This window comes from Apus apus, chromosome 11, assembly GCF_020740795.1.
Source record: "Apus apus isolate bApuApu2 chromosome 11, bApuApu2.pri.cur, whole genome shotgun sequence".
Classification (NCBI taxonomy): Eukaryota; Metazoa; Chordata; class Aves; order Apodiformes; family Apodidae; genus Apus; species Apus apus.
In genome coordinates this window covers 1,670,299-1,684,450 of record NC_067292.1, presented here as the reverse complement: position 1 = coordinate 1,684,450, position 14,152 = coordinate 1,670,299, and the positions used below count along the sequence as shown (strand labels likewise).

The following is a 14,152-nucleotide window of genomic DNA, read 5'->3' as shown; positions in this document are numbered from 1 at the left end:
ACCCTGGGGTGCTCCACCAAGACCCCCACCCCAGCACCCCCAGGCTGGTACCTCCTGCAGGGCCACCCAGACAGTGTAGATAGCCACCAGCTTGAGGACGTGGAGCTCCAACAGACGCCTCACAAAGACCTGCCCACGGGTCAGCATGTCTGAGAAGGTCCATCCCAGCACGATCAGGCGCTCCAGCACCAGTCCCCATTTGGTGGGCACTGTGGGGACACAGACTATCAGGGACATCCCTGCAGCCACCCCAGCTCAGGGGACTCCCCAACCCATCCCTACACCTTCCCATGCCTGGAGGACACCCCAGTCCATCCCTCCACTCCCCCAGCCCCTTCCCTGGCTTGGAGGATGCGCCAACCCACCCCTGTACCCTCCCATACTTGAAGAACACCCCAAATCCATCTCCTTACCCTCCCAGACCTTCCCTAGCTTGGAGGATGCCCCAACCTATCCCTGTGACCTCCCACATTTGAGGGACATCCCAGATCCATCTCCCTACCCTTCCTGGCTTGGAGGACACCCCATCCCACCCCATCTCTTCCCAGTACCCTGTGAGGCAGTGTCACAGTCACTCCTCCCGGCGCCCTCGGCTGCGGCCGCGTCCCGCAGCAGCCGGCTCCCGTGCAGCTCCTCAGGCCTGCGGGGAGGAGGGCTCAGCATGGGAACCCCAGGGGCTCAGGGTGCAAGGGTGGGTCACCTCAGCACAGGGTCCTACCTGGGGATGTGGCAACGTGGCGGGGTGGTGGCAGGGATGCGCTCCAGGTCGGTGAGGTGCATGAAAGGACGGTGGAAGAAATGGAGCTGGAGGATGCAGGCGAGGAGGAAAAAGCCTGGGATCAGGGTGCTGGAGAAGAGCTCGGTGACGCTGTACTGCTCCAGGCCCAGATCACCCAACCTGGGCAGGGAGGGGAAGGTCAGTGTGGGGCCACATCCATCTGGCCCTGCATGGGCATTGAGCCACCATGCCAGCATTCAACCCCAATTCATCCCCCCCTGCCTCAGTTTCCCCATGTGCAATGCATCCCTTGGCCAGGCCACCACCGGGCTGGTGGTGGCAGGGACCCTGTGGCAGGTCAGGACCACTCACTGCTCATCGGTGAGGCCAGTCAGGTTCTTCCAGTAGGTGGGGAAGTCCTCGAACTGGAAGGTGTAGATGGCAATGAGGACCAGCATCGTGTAAGCCACCACCAGCCACCAGAAGCCCTTCAGCACCTTGCGCCACAGGCTGTAGTACAGCTGCGGGGACAGGGACATCAGAGGAGAGGGATGGAGATGGGGAGGGGTCCCCAGCCCCCTCCCTGCCTTCCCCAGCCCCCCCTACCTGGAATAGGGTGAGGCAGAGGAGGAAGAGGAACATGTAGACGATCTTGTAGACAACCAGGCGCCCAGCAAAGCTGACCATGATGAACATGCCGGCGCAGACACAGATCCAGTATTTGGCGTAGAAATCCCTCACCAGCCCCATCAGGGCCCTCAGGATGTCCCGCTGCTGGCTGAGGTCTGTGGGGCAGGGAGGGGGCACATGTGGGTCCCCACCTTCCTTGCTTGTCCCCCCAAGGGATGCTCAGCACCGGGTGGATGATGCCAGGAGCCCTCACCTAAATCCGAGACAGTCACCTCCAGGAGCGAGGTGGTCTGGCTCATCCTCCTTAGCAGCTTCTCCTTAACAGACTGACGCAGCAGCAGGAAGAAGGTGAGGGTGAGGAGGAGCTGTGGGGACAGGAGGTTAGTAAGGACAACTGTATCAAGTTCAGCAAGGCCAGGTGCTGGGTCCTGCACTTTGGTCACAAACACCCCAGGCAATGCTCCAGGCTTGGGGCAAAGCAGCTGTTTTTTTCCCAGTGGGAAAGGACCTGGGAGTGTCAGTCAACAGTGGCTGACCATGAGCCAGCATGAGTCCAGGTGGCCAAGAAGGCCACCAGCATTCTGGCTTGTATCAGCACCAATGTGGTCAGCAAGATCAGGACAGGGATCATCCCCCTGTGTTGGGCACTGGTGAGGGGACACCTCAAATCTTGGGATCAGTTCTGGGCTCCTCACCACAAGAAGGACATGGAGGGGCTGGAGTGTGTCCAGAGAAGGGCAAGGGATCTGGGGAAGGGTCTGGAGCATAAGTCTGAGGAGGAGCAGCTGAGGGAACTGGAGGTGTCCAGCCTGGAGACAAGGAGGCTGAGGGGAGACCTGCTGGCTCTGCAGCTGCCTGAGAGGAGGTTGGAGCACAGAGGGGTTGGTCACTTCTGCCAAGGAACAAGTAATAGCACAAGAAGAAATGGCCTCAAGTTGCCTGGGAGGGGTTAGATTGGATCTTGGGAACAATTTCTCCCCCAAAAAGGTAGTCAGGCCCTGGCCCAGGCTGCCCTGGGCAGTGGTGGAATTCCCATCCCTGGAGGAATTTCAAAGCAGTGTAGATGTGGTGCTAAGGGACATGGGTCAGCGGTGGCCCTGGCAGTGCTGGGTTAATGGTTGGATTGGATGATCTTCAAGGTCTTTTCCAATCAAAACGATTCTGTGATTTTTATGACAGCCAGGTGCCAGCGGGGGCAGGGACCAGGACAGTAGCCTTACCTGGGCCCCCAGGTCCACATAGGGATAGGCAGGGTGGACCAGCCCCAGCTGACGGAGGCTCATGAAGCCGAGGTGGGTGGGCAGCTCGGGGATCACGTCCATGGCCCAGACGTACTGCAGGCAGCCGAGGGTGATGCTGTAGAGGAGGAGGAAGGGCGAGCAGACCATGGCAAATTGCTGCTGGCTCCGCACCGTCCAGATGAGGCAAGCCCAGATCAGCAACACGAAGGCCAACCAGCTGTGGTAGGTGATGCTCCACACCTAGGGACAGGCAGGATGTGGCTCAGACCAGGAAGTGCCCCCCTTGTGCCTGGGTGTCCCCCCCACCCCCCAACACAAGCCCTTACCATCATGGCGATGAGGGCGCAGACGTGGCTCTGCCTCATGATGACTCTGCTCAGGGTGTGCAGGGGCAGTCGCTCTGCTGGACGCTTCCCTCCTGGCCATGGGGAGCGGGGCCGGGCAGCGCCCCTCCAGCTTGGAGAGGAGGGGGTGGAGTGGTCGGGTCGACCCGGCTGGGGAGAGCTGCCCACGAAGTGGATGGTGCAGTTCTCGGTGCTGCCACCCGGCTTCCCGGTGCTGAAGGACAGCATGGGCTGGGGGGACAGAGAGGGCTCAGAGCCCACGCGACATCCCTGAACACCCTGCACCCATTCCCCACCACAGCTTGGGCATGGCTTGGGGGGCACCGCCCACCCCCCCAAACCCACCTTGGTGTCTTCAGTCACACCGTCAGTGTCCTTGGGCCAGCTCTCCAGCTCCACCAGTTCCCTCTCTGGGCACCTTGCCCGTGACCGTGCCAGTGCCTTGGTTCTCTGCGAGGGGCAGGAGGCAGCTCAGGGCACCCCCCAGCCATGAGCACCCCGCTGTCCCCCACATCCCCTCCACTGGGCACCCCAGTGCCAGGGCTGGGGCAGTCAGAGCAGCAGGACACGCTGGGCATGGGGTCCAGCTCAGCCCCACAGCCCCTCACCCTGGCATCCAGCCGGTGCAGCTTCACCAGGGTGATCACGGTGTAGTACAACAGGAGCAGGATGCCTGGGTTGGCATAGACAGACCAGAAGTGGTGGGTGTTGACCTCCATGGCGTTGGGCCGGGAGCAGTTGTGGTACGAGATGATGTCCTTGAAGCCAAACAACCTGTGGGGACAGGGAAGGTGGCGTTACACCCCACAACCAGGACCCCCACCACAAGCCAGGGTCCCACCTCAGTGCTGGCATCAGCCCTGGTGCAAGGCTGGCAGCTCAACCAGGGTGGCACGGAGACCCATGGCATGGCATCCTCTCTGGAGACTCACCGTGCCCAGAGGGTGGAGGGCGGGAAGACCCCCTGCACGAAGGGTGTCTGGTAGGCATAGATGCAGAAGAGGTGGCTGGCGGCGTAGATGCCAATGAGGACACAGGAGGCATCAAAGGCCCAGCGGCTGGTGGGGAGGTGGCAGGCCCACCACATGCACAGCCCCAGGAAGAGCAGGTAGTAGACGCTGGAGGAGGCGGAGGGCAGGATGATCCCTGGGGAGCAGCGCCCCGCGGGCAGTCAGTGCATGGCCAAGCATCCCCTGGAGCGAGTGTCCCCCCAGACCAAGAATCTCCCACTGGACTGAGCATCCCCCCACCCCCAGACCAAGTATCACCCAGACCAAACATCCCTCCTGGACCAAGGATCTCAGCCCAGGGCCAAGGATCACCCAGATCGAGCATGTCCCCCCTGGACTGAGCCTCCACTCCAGCAGCATGGCTACTGAGACCCCCCACCCCCCAGCTCACCACATGCCTCCCACGTCCCATACCCACCAGCCAAAGCCAGGAGCAGGATGGCCAGGCCCTTCCCAGCCACCCAGAGCAGCCAGTGAGCCGTCACCCACAGCCTGGTGCTGAATGGTGTGTCCCCACTGGCCATGCCACTGTGCTGCTCCACGTCCTCCTCTTCCCCCTGCCAGGCCAGAGGAGCACAGAGTGAGCCCCGTGAGCCCTCATGCTGCTGCTCACTGTGCCTCCGTCTCCCCGCTCAGTGGGGAGCAGGGGCAGAGGGCAGGGGTATCCTGCCTGGTGCTGGGCAGGTGAGCAGCCCAGCGACCTGGCTGTGTTGATCTCATTATCCCCTTGGAAAGCTCCTCCAAAAAGCAACTGTTTCTCTTGGCCCCAGCAGCTGGGTTCCCAGAGCTGAGCTTTTTTCCAGGCAGCCTCCAGCGCCGGCCCCGCGCTGCTCCGGTTACAGCCTGGCCAGAGCCACAGCCGGGCAGGAGAGCGCCTGCCACGACAGCCTGGATCAGCAGGGAGCACCTCAAGAAAGGGCTGAGCCCCGAGGGGTGTCCTCTGGGCTGGGGAGGTGCCATCACCTTGGGGTTGTGTTGTCCTGGGTGATCCCAATGCCAGGAGCACAGTGCCCCGGAGCCCCCAGGCAGGGCCGGGCAGGGCTGGCACAGCACAGCACCCTGCCAGCAGGCTCAGGGTGGGTGCTAGCATCCATGACTGCCTGCCCCACTGTCCTGCCCAAGCCCAGGGGTTTTGGGGTGCCTATGCCAGCTGGAGGCTCAGGGTGCAGGCCCTGTGCACCCCCCTGGCAGCCCCACATGGAGCGGGGCTGGGCTGTTTGCCGGGATCCCTATGGAAACACGGGAGCAAACACGAGCGCTCCCTGGCAGCTGAGTCACCCCGGCTCGTATGAGGTGTCCGAGGATCACCCAGCCCTCCACTGCTGCCGAAACTGCCCCCACCTGGGTCCCTGGTCAATGAGGACATCCCTGAGCCAAGCCCCCCCCACCCCATGTCCCAGGCTGCCCTCCCTGATGAGGGGACAGGGAAGGGCACCGTGCCCTGGGCAGGGTGGCCGGGGCTCGGCGGGACGTGGCGGGTGGGACGCAGGCAGGGCTGGTTCTCACCTGCTCAAGTGGCTCCAGGGACTCTGGCCTTTGGCCATGGAGGGTAGTGCTGGCCTTGGGGACGAGGCGACGGCACAGGCACAGGCAGAGGGATGAGACCAGCAGGATGCCGACATCGGGGGCCACGAGACGCACCGAGTTGGGGAGGTCTCTCAAGTCCAGCCTGGGGGATAAAAGAGGGGCAGGGGAGGGCTTGGGGGTGCCCACCCCATCACTGCCAGCCCCCTGCCCCACACTGCCAGCGTGCTCTTACCTGGTGACCCCGATGTGCCGGGCAAGGACCTCCCCGCTGCTGCCTGCAGGGAAGCAGGGAGATGCTGAGCTCGGCAGACCTGGTGCAGCCAGGCCAGGCCCTGAGCAGACCCCAAGCAGAGGTGGAAGGTGGGGAGATCATTCCCCACATCCATGGGGGCCCAGGGCAGGGTCTGTGCTCAGTGCAGTGGTCACCGAGCTGGCAATCTGGCATGACACAGCATGTCCCCATGGCTGGGACCTCACAAGAGCCTCAGCAGCCCCCCAGCACCCAGAAGGACGGCATCCCTGCACCCTCGTGTCACCACCTTGGGGGGTGCAGCCCCAGGGAAAGCAGAGGGGCAGGCGTGGGCACTCCCACAGCACCCCCTGGTACCCTGTACTCACAGCTGGGGCCCAGCAGCCGGTCCAGGACAGGCAGCGTGTACAGGCATATTTGGAAAACGAAGTGGGCAAGGAGGAAGAGGATGCTGATCCCCAGCAGAGCTCTGAGGAGGCGGCCTGCGTGACCTGTGAGACATGGGGACCCCATTACCCGGGGTGATCCCAGGATGCAACAGCACCCCCAGCAGGAACCCAGCACCCCTGGGAAGGAGTGCACTGCAACTCTGCCTGGAGATGCCAGGGGTCTGCCCTAGGTACGTGATCCCACCAGGACCTTGCATGTCTCACTGTACACGCAGCACAGCCTAAAGAGAATCCGAATCCTTCCTCCAGCATCACTGGGGAAACTGAGACACGGAGTGATTCATGCAGCCAGGGCCCTGGGATCACCCTCCCACCCAGCTGGCACCAGGCACTTCCCAGCCTCACTGCACCAGGACCAGCTTTGGGATGCAGGTCACCACTCCTGGTGGAACTTCCCAAGGAGAGGGGGGCTGCTGTGGGTGGGTGGGTGCCAGATGGTCCTGTCAGACCTTCCAGCAGCTGCAGCAGTGCCCCCATCCCACCTGGGCCACATGCCCATTTTCCTGGCCACGGGGCAGGCAGCGAGCCCACCACAGCTGCACGCTGGCCACGGGAGGGGGAACACACAACCCTGGGCCAGAAACTCTCTCCCTCTGCTTGTTTTTTTCCTGTAAATCAGTGGGAAGGCTCCCGGCAGCTCCCCAGCTCCGTGAGAGCCCATGAAATATTCAGAGCTTTTGAGCCAGGGCCGTGCCAGGCACTGCTGGCTGGTGTCACCCACGGAGGGCAGGGAGCTGAGCAGGGCTACAGGCACCCAGTGCCCACCGTGGGGTGTCACGTCCCACACACCCACTGCAGGGGGGGCTGCAACCACGTGCCCACCACGGGTGGTGCATCCCCTGCATCCCCACCACGGGGGGGACGTGGCTGGGCAGGGCAGAGGGGCTGCTGGGGGCATCATCCCTGCCCACCTGGTGAGCATAGCCCAGGCTTGAGGTTTCTGGTTAATAAGGCTGGGGCTTAAAACTGGCCATTTTGAAGGCTATTAATAGCCACGCCAGGCCATAATTAACGGCCAGGCTGCCACACGGAGCCACAGTGCCTGGCTGGAGGGGAAACCACAGGGGAGGGAGGGCAGGTAGCTGCTGGAGAGTGGCTGGCAGCCCCCTCGCCCTCAAAATCACCTCCACGTCGCTGTGCATCCCCAGGCCAGAGCTGCCTGCATGTTGCCCACCCCCTGCCCAGGTCTCCACACCCCAGGCTGATCCCCTTACCTCCACCAGGGCACGGGGTGGGCCCCGGGAACCAGGGCAGGAGCAGGAGGAAGAGCAGGTAGACCAAGGAGAGGACATTGAAGCGGAAGATGCAGGCTGGGGGCAGAGGTACAGGCAGGGTTAGTGCCAGGGATGGGGCATGGGGAGGGCACTGTGCCCCAGTGGGGCCCCTGGATGCATCATCCCCCCCCAGAGATACCCAAGGATAGCACCTCAGCACCCCAAAATGACAGTTAGTCCCAGACAGGGGCTCAAACCCCCCTGAGATGCTGGTGGGAAGAGAGGGACGTGGGCAGGAGGCCAGGCTGGGTCAGCCCCAGTGACCCATGCAGATGGCACAGGGATTGGGGGGGGAACACCTGGGGTCCCAGACATATGGGGATGAGCAGGATGAGAGCCATGAGCAAAATCTGCCACATTTCCACACAGACCGCGCTGAGGTTCACAGGGACCCCTGCAGGCAGGCTGGGACCCCCACCCATGGCCCCTCACCTGCACCCAGCCCTGCCCCGGGTGTGCCACCAGCTTGTCACCTCCCCCCTCACTTATTTTTAGACCTAAATTACAGCTTGTGGCAGGCGTGAAGCTGCCGGAGGAGTCGGGGCAGGGAGCAGGGCTGAGGCAGCACCCTGTAGAACTGCCACCATCGGGGACAGGGACATCCCAGGGCAGCTGCCACCGCGGCTGGGGACACAGCGTTCCCGTCGCTCGCATGCACACGCGGGGTGAGCAGTGACAGACACCAGCATGTGCACTGGTGTGAGCTGGGACCAGCCTGGTGGCCACCCAGCCATGAGGCCACGGGGACAGGCACAGCCACTGCAAAGACACCCACCAAATCAGGGACAGAGGGGAAGGGAGTCACGGGGACAGCAGATTTGATTTTTAATTGTGCCCCTGCTCCAGGCAGTCCAGGGCATCTCTCAGTCCCCTGCAAACCAGAGGGACGTGTCCCTGCACAGGGGGGACCCCGCTCTGGGTGGGGGGCTATCAGCCAGCCCAGGGTGGGCCCAGCCACAGGGAATCAGTGTTGGGGAGCCCAGGGCTGTGTATCCAGGGAAGGGATGAGCTCCTCTTGGCACCCCACTCAGGAAGGGGGTGAGGGAGCAGGGGCTGAGCAGGGAGGGTGAGGGGGGAGACAGGGAGACAAGCTGAGGACGTGCTCAGGGGACGTGCTCAGCCCCGCCAGCCCGGCACTGCCCTTCCTGTGTTTACGAGGTTTCAGTGGGACAGCACATCCTGGGGCAGGGACAGTCTGGCCGGGGAGGGGGGAACACGGCACAGCCCCCCTTCAGCACCCCGGGGTCAGCAAGGGATCCTCAGAAGGTGCAGGGGTGCTGGGAAGGGAGGCACCCAGAAACAGCCCTGGCCACGTCCCATACAGCACCCGTTGTGGCTAAAGCCAGTCCCCAGCCCCACAGCAGGGTCCCTGTCTGCCTCCCACCCCCAGGGAGCACAAGCAGCCCCTCCGGAAGGGTGGGAGGACCAGGACCACCATCCCCGCCAGCCACCTCTCGGCGGTGACCCCAGGACGCGTCACCTCCGCGCGGGCTGCGAGGGTGGATGGCTCCAGCAAACCATGATCTCATGGAGGAAATATTCCCCTTCCCGCGCCAGCGGCGACGGAGCCGAGAGGAGCCTTCCCGGCGCGGGGGCGAGCGGCCACTGCGGCGTCGGTGGGAGCCAGGCAGCCCCCTCAGAAAGGCCACCAGCACCCCTGGCACCAGCCCCCGCAGCCCACCTCCGGGGCAGGGTCCTGGGGATGAACCAGGCCCAGCATGAGCCCCCCTCCAAGCCACGGTCACCCTGTGGGTGCTGGTGGCACAGAGGGGACCGGCTGTGACGGAGCCACGCTGGCATCACCTGCGAGCTGCGGGGAGGACAGGGGTGTGGGCACTGTGGGGAGAGCCAGGGGCATCGCTGGGCACACACATGCTGCAGGGACCACCAGTGCCCAGAGTGACAGTGTGACCCGTGCACTTCATGCCACCAGGAACGGGGACATCCCTCTCAGGCAGAAGCCAGGACGCAGCAGCCATCCCAGTGGCAGTGGCTCAGGAGTCACCTGTGGCACTGGGAAGAGCTGGCAGCAGCAGCCTGCCAAGGCAGAGCACCCCACTGTCCCCCAGGGCCAAGCCAGCACCCATGGGACCCTCTGGCCAGCAGCTCCCCCCCCCACCCAGCTCAAAGTATCACCAGGAAAGCCCCCAGGCTGGTCAGTGCACACTAGTTTCAACCAGCTCCAGGATGAAAAAAAAGAGGAAGAAAAAAGAAGCCAGGCATGGAGCAGCCAGTTTGGGAGCACCCTCAGCAGGGCTGGCTGCACCGGGGCGTGCCAGCTCCGCCATGTGTGGGTGCTCCAGAGGAGGAAACCGGTTCCCCCGTGCTGACAGCGGGGAAAGTGCTGGCGTGGGGAGAAAAACCAGTTTGGTGTGTGAGGAGAGTGGCAGTGGGGAGAGCAACCCCACGGCAAAAACCTGCCTTCCCACACCCATCATCCCTGCAAGGTGCTTGGTGGGTGGGCGGGCACTGACCCCTCCCCACGGTGCCTCGTGCGGTCTCGCCTCCGCCGCACGCACGGGGCAGGATCTGGCCCACGCTGAACATCTCACCCAGGTTATCCCAGCCCCATGACCCCGGGAGCAGCTCCCACGCTGCCGGGGAGTTCACCACAACCCGTGCCAGCAGAACTTCAAATATTAATGATGTTAATGTGCCGGGAGGAGGATAAATCGCAGCTCCGGGGAGCTGGGTGAGATGTGCTGATTTCCTTCGCTCCAGCCTTTAATCTCCCCACGGAAAGGGGTCACCAGGGACCCCAGGAGAAGGCAGGGAGCTGGAGGCAGCCATGGAGAGATGGCACTGGGATCTCTCCCATTATAATGGGGTCAGGGAAGCATGGGATGGGTGGCTGCGGGAGAGGGTGGGGATTTGGTGCAGCCCCCTCCCTCAAACCTGGCACCATCCCGTGCCCAGCCAGCTCCTGGGAATGGATCCAAACCCAACTGGGTGGGGAAAGGGGGTGCCACCAGCCCCACAGCACCAGCCATGCACAGCCCATACACTGACTGGCACCGGCACAGCCACAGCTCTGCGGGGACCTGCGGCCACTCAGGATTAATTAGCAGAGCTCTTTAATTCCCTGCCTGCCCCGCTATTTGTACCCAGGCCCGTTACCTGCTGCCAGAGCCAGGCAGCTCTCCAGAGCCACTTCCCTGCAGCCAGGTCCTGCCTCCTGGTTAACCGAGGTCCCCAGGGCTGGGGGGACCTAGACAGTGTCCCCAAGGTGTCACTTTGCACCCAGAAGCCTGCAATTTGCACCCACTGTCTGCACACCAGAGGCAGGCTAATGAACCCGGGCCACAGATGTTCTCCCCATCCCAAAAATCCAGGCAGTCCCAAAGCAGTGAGCCCCTGGGCTGGCAGATCCAGCCACTAGCACATTCCCAGCCCCAGCTCCTCCTTCCGGGAAGAGGGACCAGCCCCAGACAGTTCCCTTGCTGTATCCTGTTTTTGTGGAAAGTTAATCCCACTCCTGCCAGTGCCTGGCCCCACTCCCTGGGGACACAAGAGTTGTCCCAGGAGAGCACCAGGCCGGGGGCCAGTGGGTGCCAGAGCCACCAGCCCAGGAAACCCCAGCAGGACAGTACTCTGGGGACGGGTGCTTGCTGCCACCCCAGTGCCCAGGGATTCCCCCTTCTCCAGCACCCACAGCCTGCAGTTCCTACACCTGGATGGCACAGCCCAAGCCAAGGGGCCAGCACAGCCCTTGGGACCCCTGGGACTGCAGGCTCAGCACTGAGATGGCCAGGTATGTCTCCCACTGGCCTGCACACCATGACCCACATTCCCATCACAAAGGGACATTCCCAGATCCACCGTGACATTTCCCACGTGCCATGCAGGGCTGTGACAGTATCTGCCATACGGCAGCACCGAGCAGTGCTCAAAAGAAACTCCAACCCCTTCACCACAGCCCCCACGGGCATCCCAGGACTAGGGTGAGGAAGAGGCAAAGGGTTAAACCTGCTTCCAACCCCCAGGATGGATAAAGCCCCTACAAGGCCAGCCCCAGTGTAGGGACCCACTGCACCCCCAGGAGCCCCCACAGCATCACCCACCTCTACGGGGCCCTACAGGGGCTTTGCAAAATGCTCAGTCCTGGGGTGACAGGCACCCCAGCATGGGCAGGCTGCAGCAGCCAGCCCTGTGCCTCCCATCCCCCTGTGTGCCTGGGGAGGAAACAGGAGTTATTGCTCTTGGAGACAGTCGTGGCTTTTTTTTCTTTTTTTTTTTTTCCCCCCTCATTTTATAAAAAGCACCTGACCACAGCAGGCAGCTGCCTGCAGCCCACGCACCCGCCAGCACCCAGCTGGCCACAGGGCCCCTGCAGCACCCAGGGCCAGCTGGACCCCCACCCCTCAGGGACCCCAACCCCACCATCCCCTCCTGGCTGGGCAGGGGGGGCTCAGCCACATCCTCCCCTCACCTCAGATCAGACCCCAGGTCTGGGGGGGGGGGGGGGGGGGGGGGGCCTGCAGTCCCAGGGAGGGGGGCTGCTGCCATCACCCATTGCTTCTGCTCAACACTGCTGGACTGGGAGGTGGCACAGCCAGGATTGTTGCCCAGCATGGGGGTCCCCCCACCCTGGTTACCCCACAGGTGGGATGTGCACTGGTGGGTGCCCCCCTGCCAGCTCTGTGCACCCCAGCATCCCTGCCAGGAGGGGTTATAGCCCATGGCACAGCAGGGAACTGCCCCGTGGGGGTCGTTGCCTGCACCCACCCGTGGGAAGCGGGGGCTGCCCCCCAGCCCTGCCGCAGGGCCCGGCTCCTGCACCTCCACCCAGAAAACATCCTCCGGACGTTTGGGAAGAGCCTAATTGCCAGGGAAGGAAGGGACACAGGCGGGTCGCGCTTGGGGGCTCTTCCTCTCCCCACCAGGTGCATGAGACAAGCCAAAGCGCCCCGCCGTGCCTCAGTTTCCCCCTCGGTGCAGGGTGCGAGGCCCCGTGAGTCTCCTACACAGGTATTTAGACTCTGGGCTGGAGCAGCAGGGAGCTGCTCCCCACGACTGCCCCCACCCAAGCAGGGCCCCAGATTTAAACAAGCCACTTACAAGCTCACCAGGGTGGGAACCCTAATGGCACCGGCACCGCGGGTGACAGCAGGTCCCCAACACAACACCCCAGCCAGAGCTGGGTGAGCTAGTGAGCAAACCCGGTACGATTTGGGGCTAAATCAGCATAATTGGGGAACCAGGGCCCCACGTGTGAGGCCGCGCCCAGAGGCCACGTGTCACCCCGGGCACCCATGGGTGCAGCCGGCAGCTCCAGCACCCCAGGGGAGCACTGGCTGCCCCCACACCAGCCGGGGAGGGGGGCAGCAGGGGGAGGCCACCACCACTTCCCTCTCCCAACCCAACCCCGCTCCTCGGCAGGGCTGTAATTACCCTCCTCGCCTCCTGCTCGCTGCACTGAGTCACTCCTCCAGCAAACCCGAGCGAATTAAAAAAAATAAATAAATAATAAATTAAAAAAAGAAGAAGCTTTCTCAAAACAGACACCGACTTCCTCTTGCCAGCCCGGAGGCACAGCCAGCACCACACACCCCAAAACACAAACCCGGGACAAGGGGCTGCTCTGTTTGGGGACAATGTCCCCTCTCTCCAGGTGACACTACCCCAAGAAGTCCTGTCATCGCTCCCCACAGGCTGTGAACCCCCAGGGGGGCACAAACCTGGTGGCAACTGGACCGTGCCCGGGCACAAGGAACCCGTTGAACAATCCTGTTTATGGAGAAGTTTTTACTTTCCTTTTTTTTTTTTTTTCCCCCTTTTCCTAAGCAAAAGGTAAACGCAGAGTCCCCGGCCGGGCTCAGCCGGGGTTCAAAGAGCCGATTCTTGTTCGGCGCGTCCCAGGACACCGGGATACGGGGATTTTCCAGGCCGGTAGCCAGACAGTTGCCTCGGTGGGTGGTGCGAAGACCAGCGGTGATGAAAAGGGGCTGGGGAGCAGGTCGGGAACCACGGGCCTGCCCAGGCTGCTGCGGCCGAGGGGGGTGCCCTGCTCCCTGCCACGGGTGACAGCTGTGTCCCCCCCGAGCATCGCCCGCCCCAGCTGCCCCCCACCCCTGAGCATCACCCGCCCCACCTGCGTCTGCACCCCCCCAAGCATTGCCCCCCACCCCGTAAGACGCAGAGGAGCCAGCGGGGTGACACGGTGGGGTCCAAGCCCGGTCAGTTCCAGCCCCCGGTGCCCGGGGTGCAGGTGCCCGTGGGCTGTGCCCGGTGGAGCCGGGACACACACACACACACACACACACACACACACACACACAGACACAGACACACGCGCGCACTCGGGGCGCAGCCCCCACACCCGGCCCGGAGAAGTGGCAGCATTTCCTGAGTGGGCTCGATCCCCCCGTGGGGCCGGGAGGGCGGCGGGGGGCAGATCGCGGGTCCCACTGCCGACCCACCCACCTTTCCCCGGTCTCCTCCCGGGGTGGGGAGCACCGCGACCCGGCTTCACGCGTTGGGGGGGGGGGAGACACCCCCAAAAAAAAAACAAACCCCGACGAGCAACTCACCGGCGAGCAGGGCGAGCGGCAGCAGCAGCCAGTAGAGCCCCGCACACAGCGCCCGCTGCTCCATCCCCTCAGGCGGCGGCCGCGGGGGGCCGGCCCATGCCCCGCCGAGCCGTACCGAGCCGTTCCGCCCCGCCGGGGCTGGGCAGGCCCCGCTGGCCGGTCCCGGAGCTCAGCGATCA

General features: G+C 63.7%; 1 protein-coding gene across 2 annotated transcripts in view; it reads right to left on the bottom strand.

The window, feature by feature from the left end:
- The window catches only part of PIEZO1 (piezo type mechanosensitive ion channel component 1), a 24,563-nt gene extending 10,411 nt beyond the window's left edge, over positions 1-14,152 (bottom strand). For both annotated transcript variants that reach the window (XM_051629695.1, XM_051629696.1), the window contains exons 1-17: positions 13,974-14,152; positions 7,384-7,479; positions 6,089-6,211; positions 5,703-5,745; positions 5,450-5,612; positions 4,362-4,500; positions 3,866-4,079; positions 3,542-3,707; positions 3,279-3,383; positions 2,916-3,164; positions 2,569-2,829; positions 1,602-1,713; positions 1,325-1,503; positions 1,091-1,239; positions 719-898; positions 552-640; positions 52-209 (exon numbers count right to left, since the gene is read on the bottom strand). In XM_051629695.1, the coding sequence (XP_051485655.1) occupies positions 52-209; positions 552-640; positions 719-898; positions 1,091-1,239; positions 1,325-1,503; positions 1,602-1,713; positions 2,569-2,829; positions 2,916-3,164; positions 3,279-3,383; positions 3,542-3,707; positions 3,866-4,079; positions 4,362-4,500; positions 5,450-5,612; positions 5,703-5,745; positions 6,089-6,211; positions 7,384-7,479; positions 13,974-14,037 (2,490 nt within the window). In that variant the 5' untranslated portion in view covers positions 14,038-14,152. The remainder of the gene's footprint in view (positions 1-51; positions 210-551; positions 641-718; positions 899-1,090; positions 1,240-1,324; positions 1,504-1,601; positions 1,714-2,568; positions 2,830-2,915; positions 3,165-3,278; positions 3,384-3,541; positions 3,708-3,865; positions 4,080-4,361; positions 4,501-5,449; positions 5,613-5,702; positions 5,746-6,088; positions 6,212-7,383; positions 7,480-13,973) is intronic.